Here is a 10,447-nt window from a genome sequence, read left to right as displayed (position 1 = left end):
GCGAACTGTTGGAAACTAGACGACTGACTGACGGGCTGACGGAGAGATTCCTGCCGTGGGTTGCTCACGTCGCTGCAGCCTCTCTCCTTGTATTTTATGAAAAAGGACAGCAGCACCACAGTCGCTCCACAGAGGTGAGTGTGCACCACTTTAACATGTGTTTGGACGTGTGTTGTTGTTGTTGTTGTTGTTTACGTTGTTTTTTTTTGTTGTTGCGGGGCTGAGGTGGTGAGTGTCCCCTCGTCTGGTTTCACTGACTGTCCCCGTTGCGAAAGAATATTGTGACAGCGCTTTGTAAACAAACTGCGAGTGCGGCTGTATGGCTAGTGCACACACTGCCAGCTCGGTTTAATGTCATAACATACGCTTTTAGATTTGTGTCTGTGTAACTTTTAATTTAGAAATAATATATTTTGTGAGTAGTTTTTATTAACCGGACTGAATCAACAGGCAGGACACTGTGCGCAGACCCTAATACGCAGCTCCACAGCGTGTCTGTGTGTGGTGCCTCTGCACTGGGTTTACTGTAACCTTTTCTTCTTCTGCTATTTGTTGGCATCTTAAATCTCCTGTTGTTGTCTCTTTGATTTCCTTCAGTTGTGCTGTCAAGCGAACTTTAAAGCATGTCCTCATTTCTGTACTCACTAGCCTATGTAATATGTAAGGACCGACTCCCTGTCATCTGTCTAATATCCTACAGCCTAAATTTGTTTATAAGGGGCAAGCTTCTATTTCAACCCGTTCATACGTCCTATCTAACCTACATGAAATGTCAGTGACATAAGACCATAAAGACAGTGAGCCATAATAAGCGTTAGGCAGCACCCAGGAGTCTATAATAATTGGCCTGCTTGTCACAGGTGCTATTGCTGAGGGCTTTTATTCAGTGACTGACACCTTGGTATGGCGTCAAGCTCAAAGCTGGTATTACCTGCTGCTAATGGAAGTTACTCTTTTTTACTCAAAAACTGTATGGAAGTATACCGTTTTCTGGTACTTCAGTTGATTTCCATTTTGTGGAAGGACTTCACATTTCAGAGAAGTTTTGTACTTTGTACTCCATGACATTTAACTGACTGCCATTTGCAGATAAAAAACCTAACATGAAAAAACACACAAAAAGTTCATAGAAGTTGCTAAATTTGTCACATTGAGTCCTTTTGTTTAAACTACTTCACTGTTTATCAAGTAGTGACAGCTGGAGCAACAATATAATTTACTGCTTGTATACTTCCATAATACTGCTAATCTGTATGCTAAAAATGCCACATATAGTAATAATATGATACATTTAAGGCAATGTTATCCATATTTCTTAGAAAAAAACTTGACTGTTAGAATACAAATACAACTAAAAACAATTATAAAGTACAGTTTAAAAAAAATCATAATCTTACTATCAAGCAGATAGACTGAATTTGAATAATTTATTAAGTATATGAACATGTCATCTTCTGGATAACATAAGACTTGTAGGCTATTATAACCTAAGTGGTCTATGACAACTGTCAGAATTCACATTACCATCTTCCTGCAATGAAAAGATGGTTCATAAAGGTCATTACAAAGCTGACTGTCAACGCCTGACTCCTGAATGAAGACTCGGGTGTTTGTGCTTGCTTACAAACAGAATTGAAATGTCACTGATGCCTTGATGTCTCTGTGTCATTTCCAAGAATACAGTGTGTGTGTGTGTGTGTGTGTGTGTGTGTGTGTGTGTGTGTGTATGCTCGTGTCCTTGTGTATTTGTGGGTGTAGAGACGAGCTTACCAGTGATGATTGCAGACTCCTGATATGTATCCTTTTGTCATTTTGTTGCTCTGTGAACGCTAAATTGCTCTGATAAGGTGTGTGTGTGTGTGTGTGTGTGTGTGTGTGTGTGTGTGTGTGTGTGTGTGTGTGTGTGTGTGTGTGTGTGTGTGTGTGTGTGTGTGTTTTCCTTTGGACAAACTCACAGTATTTCTTACTGGAAGTGACTTTCCCTGTTGCTCCTGGTAATGGAGAATTACATGTTGTGATAATGACTACTGCCTACTGGGATAACATCCCCCTTGAGGCGGCTGTGTGAAGAGTTCAATGGAGCCTCTTTGAGTCCTTTCTCCTCAACGTGGGGAAAATAGAAACAGTTAGTTTGGTGACACCTTTCTGTTTGGCTTCATGCTGGGTTCTCAGAAGTCCCGAAATTAGTCAATTATTCAAAAAATAAATCAACAAAATCAATTAATTGTTTTGTCATTCATACATTTTGTAAAGTTTGTAAAACAGTGAAGCAATTACAAGACTTCACCTGTGGATCTAGGATGTCAGAATAGGAAATTTAAACTTATTTAGTTTAATCTTTCAGTTTCTTTGTGTATAACCCTAAATCCTAATTCTCAGAATGACAAGCCTTAATGACTTATAATGACTTTTTTTTCATCCACTCGTTTGTTGGTCATTTCTGCACGCCTGTTGTCACAATCAATAAAACATTTTAGTCAAGCTGTAATCTACAGGAAATAATGGTCAAAGCCTTTTAGCATTTAACCCTGTTGGCAAGCTCCATGTAACCCTGCATGCTCCCTCTGTAACTTGTGCTGTAAGTGCTGTGCATGGTGCACGGGAAGGGAGGGTTTTCCCAGGTTTCTGTGAAAACGAGGGTGTTTTGGGTTGGTGTGGGGACATGGCATGCTGGCCAGGCATGAATTGGCTGGCAGCACACTGTGTCCTGACAGAAAGACTCAGATGCAGGAGGAGTAGTGGCAGGGGAGATAGGGGAGCCCAGTGTTTTATCCTACAAGCAAACTGTGCCATGTGCTCACAGCATGGCATGTCCTTAAACTTGTCAGTGCTTCTCACTTATTCAGTCACTAGTGCCAGACGAGTGTAGGGTCCAGCAAACATGAAAAAGCAGATGAGGACAATTCAGTACTGTAAATTGGGGGGGGTGTGGAGGGGCTAGATGCGAAGGACAGCACAGGAGGCATTTTCTCAGCATTGACATTATGAGTAGCTGGAAGTAAGCCGATTACAGGAGTGGTTTTGATCTGACTGAGCTATGAGTCAAAGGTGTCAGAAGCATTTATGCACTAATGACTGTGCTTAGCATGGGGCTTCTCACCAGTCTGAAAAGAGGAGGAGAGGATGGACTGACAAAAGAGATAACTGGAAGGAGACTAAGAATTTTATTTGCTTGTGATCTAGTTCTTTGGTGAAACTTTGGTACAAAGGATCAAAGGCACTCGACTAATGTAACATAATCTATCAAAGACAAACAGGCGAAGGAGGAGAGTTATAGAATGAAAGAGAAAGAGAAACATTCAAAGGGAAGTGATCAGGAAGCATGTGGTGACATACACCCTAACCTCCCCCTTTCAGTTGGGCTAACGCTAATCCACTGGTCACGTGACCATGAGCTTTTAGCCTGGTCTAGGCCAGGAGTGCTCTGATCCATCTGTCAAATAGCGTTGCTGATTGTTGGCATCTACAGAATGCACTTCTGACCCATGATCACTGCCTGCTCCACACTCAAATGTGATTGCCATCAGCTAGTTACTTCTGCACGGTTTCATCATCAGTTTTATGAGGTTTCTCTTTCCCCATGTCGTTGTCTTTACTGTCATCATTTTCTACTTCTCTGTCTGTCTAAATTTCATTGAATTCCTCTTCTGTTCCCATCTGCAGTCAGTTCAGTGAATAAGTGGGAGGAAGATGACAGTCAACCCTACCAGACACTGAGAAGCATGATAAGACCTTGGGTTATTATCTCAGTGACAAAACAAGAATAGCCAGAGCGCTCAAAGGCAAATTTTTACTGAGCCATATGAAGGAAGTCACAAATCAGAGATGAAACTATGCGCTTCAATTCCCATAAGTGTTGCTAAGGGTGCTTTCTTTTTTTGTTGCAGTGATTTAAATTGTGTAAGGAGACAGTGGACAGAGGTCAGCCCAGAAAGGATATACGTGGTCCAGATTAATCATTTTCTCATGTTTACACAATACCTCTAAACAGACAGGAGAAAAATGCTGTTGCAACTTTGTGCTGTGGCACCACAGCAGCGGGGCTTGAACTTGAACTGAGGCGACTTTATATTAATCAGAAGTTTACTTGATTTGAAATGTTGAATAAGGTTCAGTGATGTGACTATCGCTCTCATGTTTATTCAAAAGATTCAAGATTATAGCAGTTTATGTTACAAGTCTCCAACATTATCTCTCAGCCTTGGTTGAAATTTGTTATGCTTCAGTAGGAACACACACCCAATTGAGGGTCAGTAGCTTGAATTTGAGCAAAAGCCAGCTTTAAGCGACGGGCGAGATGTCTTTTTTTAGATTCCCCAGAGCAGTTTGGGAAATCTGAGTGAGAAAAGAGAAGTTGTTTTCCTCCTCTCTCCAAAACTAGCATCACTGTGCTCTTTCAGCTGGAATCTTAACCCCTGAAATACCCCAGTGACCAGTACTGTAGCTCTGGAATATGAATGCTTTTCAATTTCATTTCAATCATTCGATGAGTTATTGATCTCTTGATTTTTTTCTTATTTTTGTGTTAGAAAGTTACACTGTGCAACCTCTTTTCTTTGTTTTATTAATGCCTTGGGCCCTGAGTCATGCTTAATCTCTCATGCGTGGATTATGTGAGCGAATGGCTTCATGTAGGCCCTAAAGGAAATTGTATCATGTGAAGTCCTGAATCTGAAAAGGAGAGAGAGAGGTACTCTGTTAGTTAAATACAGAAAATGTGCAGTACATATTGTTGGTGACAAGTAGTGCAATTGTCAAATGTATTATTAAGTGAAGAAGACATTAGTGCACTTAAGTGCAAGAACTGTGTAAGATTGTAAATGGAAAGAATAACTTAACAGTTATTCTGACATAATATTTACAGTTCAGATATAGTGAAGTCTGTAATGTCACCAAAGGTTTAACTGCAGAGTGTTAAAAGTGTATATCTTCCTTTCACACCCACACTATTGTGACCTTATATAGCCTGACCTGCTGGCCTACTTCTATATGCAGTGTAGTTTATCACACAGTATGGAGTGACCAGGAAGTTGTATTAAGCATGCTGCCAGCTGACCGTACAGTTAGTTAGTCTACAGTAATGCTGACAGAAGCCAAATTTGAAGCATACACACATTTGGCAGCAATTAAGAGATAAGCATGTTTCTTTGTGAAAAGAACATCATCACTCTCTTGTCCTTGAATGCTCCCTCTGAACTAATATACAGTCTTGAAATAGAGTAAGAGGTGTGCCAACATTACTTGGCATCAGACTGCCGCAAACTCCTTTACATTCCCAAATGTACGGGGTTTGCAGTTAGGTTAGGTTATAAATTGCCATGATTTAACTTGATCTTGGTGATAAATGCCAGATGTTTTATTGGTGTGGTTGGCGGGCAGGTCTTTACTGCAGGATGAAAGTGTGCTTCAACAGCCTGTGTACTGTCTGTTAGTAATACTGTGGTAGAAATGCCCCAAAGACAAGTTCTTCTTACAGATTTGTATGTCATCAGTGTTTGTAGTGCTTTCATAACCATACATATCTCATGCTCTACATTTAAAACCCCAGGCCCCATTCTTTGCATTGTTTTTTTTTTGTTGTTTTCAATCCTCTTAATATCAGCCATCAAATAATCAGTACTTTCAACTCCGTCAGCTCGATGGGCCACCTTTCAGATGTGGTGTACATTGTGTGATTTCAGTTCATTTGAACTTAAAAGTACATCCTACATCACTCTGATGCAATACGTGTACCCATATCCTGTTCTCCTCAGACTTATTTGGTCATGTTCACTCCCCAACACTTGTCCTTCACTTTAATGAGGCTGCTAGTCTTAATATGCAATGATGAGGCTGATTTAACTGCATTTACCACCACTGGTAAAAGACACAGAAAAGAAACCCAGGAAGTACTTATGTACATCTGACATAGTGAAGAAATTATAAAACTTGCAGCCAGGCAAGATGCAATCAACAACAAATGGTATTTTGACCTGTTGGCATTGCTGGTGTGCCTGGTGCACAGGCCGGGGGCGAGATTCATAGATTTTTGTGGAATAAAAAAGTCTTGGTATTCATGTTGACCAGGCATGAACTGGCTGGCACATTTGTGTCCTGATGACCCAGATGAAGAAGAAACAACAGCAGGGAGATGTGGGTACCTCAATCTTTACTCTCCATCTCACTCCTTATCTTCTGCTTAACATTTCAGGTTAGTTGTACTCTGTGAAACTATATTCTTAGTCCATTTTTAGCTGTAAAGGTTACATTTTCCTTTGAGTAATATATGTAGTCTCATCCTGCCTCCTCAACTCCTGTCAGGTATTTTCACACCTCTTCACTTGCCATTTAAGTGAGGTGTCCACAATGTAACCAGAGGCTGAGGTATCAGCTATCATAGGTGTAGAAAAAGCAAATAGCAGACAGTAAATAACTCTCAAAATGACTCTAACATAATTTTGCATGCAATTTCGTTGTTGTCAAAATGTTTTACCACATTTAGTGCTGGGACTATGCTCCCTTGAGAGCTACAACTTAGCTCATCACTTGTTTTTTGTTACGTTAGTTACTGTAGATAACTTGCAACAGGAAATAGAACCCAAATACAGACTCCAAAACCCAGCAAGTAGGGTCAAAGCAGTTTACTAGGTCAGCGTTCAGGCTTAAAGTTGGCAACAGGCAGGCCGGTTGAATCAGGCAACAGCTCAGATGATCGTCAGGCCGACCGGACATTAGCAGCAACTTCTCAGACCAGGAAATGTTTGGCAGGCAACAGAGATTGCTTGAATGCATTTGCAGAAAAGAAAAATTAAGAACCTGGCAAATCAAGTGGAACACCTGAATAGCTAATGAGATGTACGCACGATGCATCACAAACTTACCGACGGTGCCTTGTGTGCAGGTGTGGCATTACTGAATTAGGTTCCAATCCAGAAACTCCTTTTGAATGATGTGGCTCAAAAAGGTGCATCGGTGGAGCTAGAGACCCCAAAATTTATAGCGCTTTCCTCACGATTCAATAATAAAATATTCTGTATTTATAGATTCATCAGCAAGACAATTCAGAGCTCAACAATAACAGTCAGGTATGAATGATATGATATGAATATATGATTTCACTTTTTAACATAAACACATAACATACACACACATTTCTGATGCACTGGGGACAATGTTTCTTAGTAATGTAAAATGACTCAAATGCAATCTCACTGTTTCACCATGACCATTTCACACAAATAGCCAGGGTTATATAGGATCACAAACATAAGAAAAAATTGCAGTAATGCAGTGAATGCAGATAAACAGTATGTTCAGTGATGGATTTCTTTTGGAATACCAATTCTGCTGTTTTCTGCACAACAGCATCACGGCTTAAATCAGTTTTGCAGTTTTAGGATATTTTTGTACTTTTGTGTTTTAATTGAGCAAGATGTGAAGTACAGTAGCTGCTGCTGTTGCCACTGCTATGTTATATTTAAAACTATTTACAGCAAATGAGACTGGAAAACCAACGGATGCCTCACAGACAAATAAACAAATATGTTCATTGGAAGACATAATGTAGAGGATGAAAATAGGTTGAGATGCTAAAAAAAGAAAACGTGGATTTTAGCATTACAAAAACACCATTATTGTTGACATTATTTCATTATTAACATGAAATAGTGTCACCAAATGTATGTACGCTGGCACAAACAGCCCGTGTTTGCACGAGGGTGGAACAACATAAACAATTTAACTCAGTTGTTTGTGCTGTCATTATTCATGATCCTTGTGTGTGTGTGTGTGTGTGTGTGTGTGTGTGTGTGTGTGTGTGTGTGTGTGTGTGTGTGTGTGTTAGTCATGTTGTGGGGACATAAATCTGTTTGCATATTCGCATTGTGAGGGCTCGCCTCCCTTTTGGGGATGGAAAGTGTGTGTGTGTGTGTGTGTGTGTGTGTGTGTGTGTGTGTATGTGTGTGTGCGTGTGTGTGTGTGACATGTATGCCTGTGTTTTTTTCAGATAGATTTAGGTCATGGATGCTCCCATGTGTCTGGGGAAAGAGCTAACATCTGTGTAAGATTATTGTAAGGAGTATTTGATTTAAAAATGATTATGATGACATACCAGGGAAAAAAGATTTCTCAATGATTGATTCTTATGTCTCTATTTATAATTGGTTGTGTGTTGGACTAGAGGAACAAAATAAGGCTGATTAAACACAGATACTTCTCTTTCTCCATGTATTGCTATTTTATACATGCTCCTTTTTGCGCATATTGACATTCTAAAAGATTATATCACATATTGATATTGTATAAACCAACACAAAGGGTGGTATGTGATCTCTAAGTCTCTTCATCGCTTGCAGAGGCACAGAAGCAATATAATGCAAAGTCAGAGTTTGGATTTGTGGAGCTGTTATCCCGTATTGATCCTGTGAGCTCATCTGTGTCCACCGCAGCTTCTGCCTAACAAGGTTCGCAGATTAGCTCTGTACGACATCTCCAGCCACCCTGGCCCTCCCAAAACAGAATAACTCTTTGCCCTCTTTGACGTACTTGCATCATTCTGTGTAAAGAACATGCACTCTGTGTATTGTACCGGATATGTGGTTGTGTCTATGCTAAATGTTAATGAAACAAATAGAAACATTCACCTCCCCTTTTTGTTTTTATCCGCTTGTGCATTGTGTGTGTTGAGTCCAAATGTATGCATGTGTTTGTCAAGTGTTTGGTTTCAGTCTCTACAATAAACCTTATTTCTGTTCAGGGCAGGGCGAAGTCTATGATGAGGTAAACATGTAACTATTTATAAAGACGTCTCAGTCATAATGTCAGTGTAAGCAGCATATATTGTGTAATATTTATGACGTACATGGATATAATCTTCACCTGTACATTTAAAGAAGCCTCCAGGATACCAATCTGCCCAAGATCTTTGACTATTAGATCCCATCTGTTGCTCTGTTCACTGTCCCCTGCTACCCCTTTGAGGCATTTGGCCATGTGAGTCAATCACATGCGCTGTTAAATATACGCTGAGAGAGGGGGGTGGACAAGACATTGTGTGCATGTTGTGTAAATACATTGTGCAGCATCACCATGGTTCACGGTGTGTTGCCTTACCATCAAACCTCATTTAACGCATTCTCCATTCTCACATGATCTGCTACCCCTGCCCTTTGTTTTGCAGACAGCAAGGCATGAGGCGGCATGTGTACAGAATTACATATTAAAAATAGATTGCACAGCACTGGAGGGTTTCTATTGTTCTCTTCAATATTTACATTTGTTGAGGTGCAAACTAAAATACCAATGAAATGACCTCTTACAAATGCAAATGGAACACTAGCAAAACATTTTTATTTCCTTATTTTTTAATGTAATTTCCCATCTACTGGCCACAGATGATTGAATTGTACTTTTTATATTTTATTTTTCTACCTATTGAAAATCATATTACATCATCAGCATTCACAGATTTTCAATACATCTGATGGTAAAGTACAGTTATCAAGACTCACAATAACAGGCAATGATCTGCTTCAAGCCTGCTAGAATACATACCATTTGTTTAATGCTGATTATTGGGAAGGGTGCAATAAAAAGACTCAAAGGCTTGTAATGAAGCCTAATATGAAATTAGATTGTGTTTTGAAGAGACCAGCAGGAGCATTTTCATGACACATTCCTTGACCTGGAGCCACTCTGCATAGATTTCACAAAAATACACGTTAGTTTAGGAAATCATCTCATGCAGGGGAAAGAGGGTAAGGGGGTGGCTGTTGCACTCTGTGTTACTTCAGTGTCCATGCTCAGCTTATCCAGATTATCCCTGTGCCACTACCATAATCACTCAGATGCTACCATGCATTCAGCACCATAAGGTTGATGCCTTTGTTTTCCCTGTTTAACGTGGTAGAGATGAGAGCTTTGTCTCATTTTTCTGTTTGTAAAGAATGGTCCACCCATCATGTGTAAATCCTCCACACCCAGCACCAACCACATTATGGCATTCGGATTTGGGGTGATCTGTTCATCATCATTGAGGAGACTGTATCCCAATCTCTGTGTCCCACAATAAGTATTATCTAAACTGTGCCTATGAAGAGGACACAGCAGCTATAGCTTAGATAAATAGATAGGTACTTTGAATTAAAAGCACCTAGTTAAGAAAAAGGATACATACATAACATATATAGATAAAACATATTATTTATTTATTTATTATTATTTATTTATTTATTATTACATTAATATTTGTTTACAGTATACACAAATAATTAATTCACAGGGAAATGTCCAAACTTTGATGTTAGTGTATGAAATCTGGCAAGATTCAGCACTTCTTTTTCTTCAGATTACTTCTGTTTTCCGATAGGGCCAGTTACAAATTTACCAGGTATGTTGCACTTTTGACCGAGGCAAGATTAACAAAAACTGATAAACCGACCAAGGCAATAGCTGGTTCACATCTGCGTAC

The 10,447-nt window shown here is 39.7% G+C and overlaps 1 protein-coding gene across 1 annotated transcript in view; it reads left to right on the top strand.

The window, feature by feature from the left end:
- stat5a (signal transducer and activator of transcription 5a) overlaps positions 1–10,447 on the top strand; it is a 52,782-nt gene continuing 42,335 nt past the window's right edge. The window contains exon 1 of the mRNA XM_053337872.1: positions 1–134. Coding sequence (XP_053193847.1) covers positions 97–134 — 38 coding nt within the window. The 5' untranslated portion in view covers positions 1–96. The remainder of the gene's footprint in view (positions 135–10,447) is intronic.

This window comes from Scomber japonicus, chromosome 18, assembly GCF_027409825.1.
Source record: "Scomber japonicus isolate fScoJap1 chromosome 18, fScoJap1.pri, whole genome shotgun sequence".
NCBI classification, from domain to species: Eukaryota; Metazoa; Chordata; class Actinopteri; order Scombriformes; family Scombridae; genus Scomber; species Scomber japonicus.
This window is presented reverse-complemented; position numbering and strand designations above follow the sequence as displayed.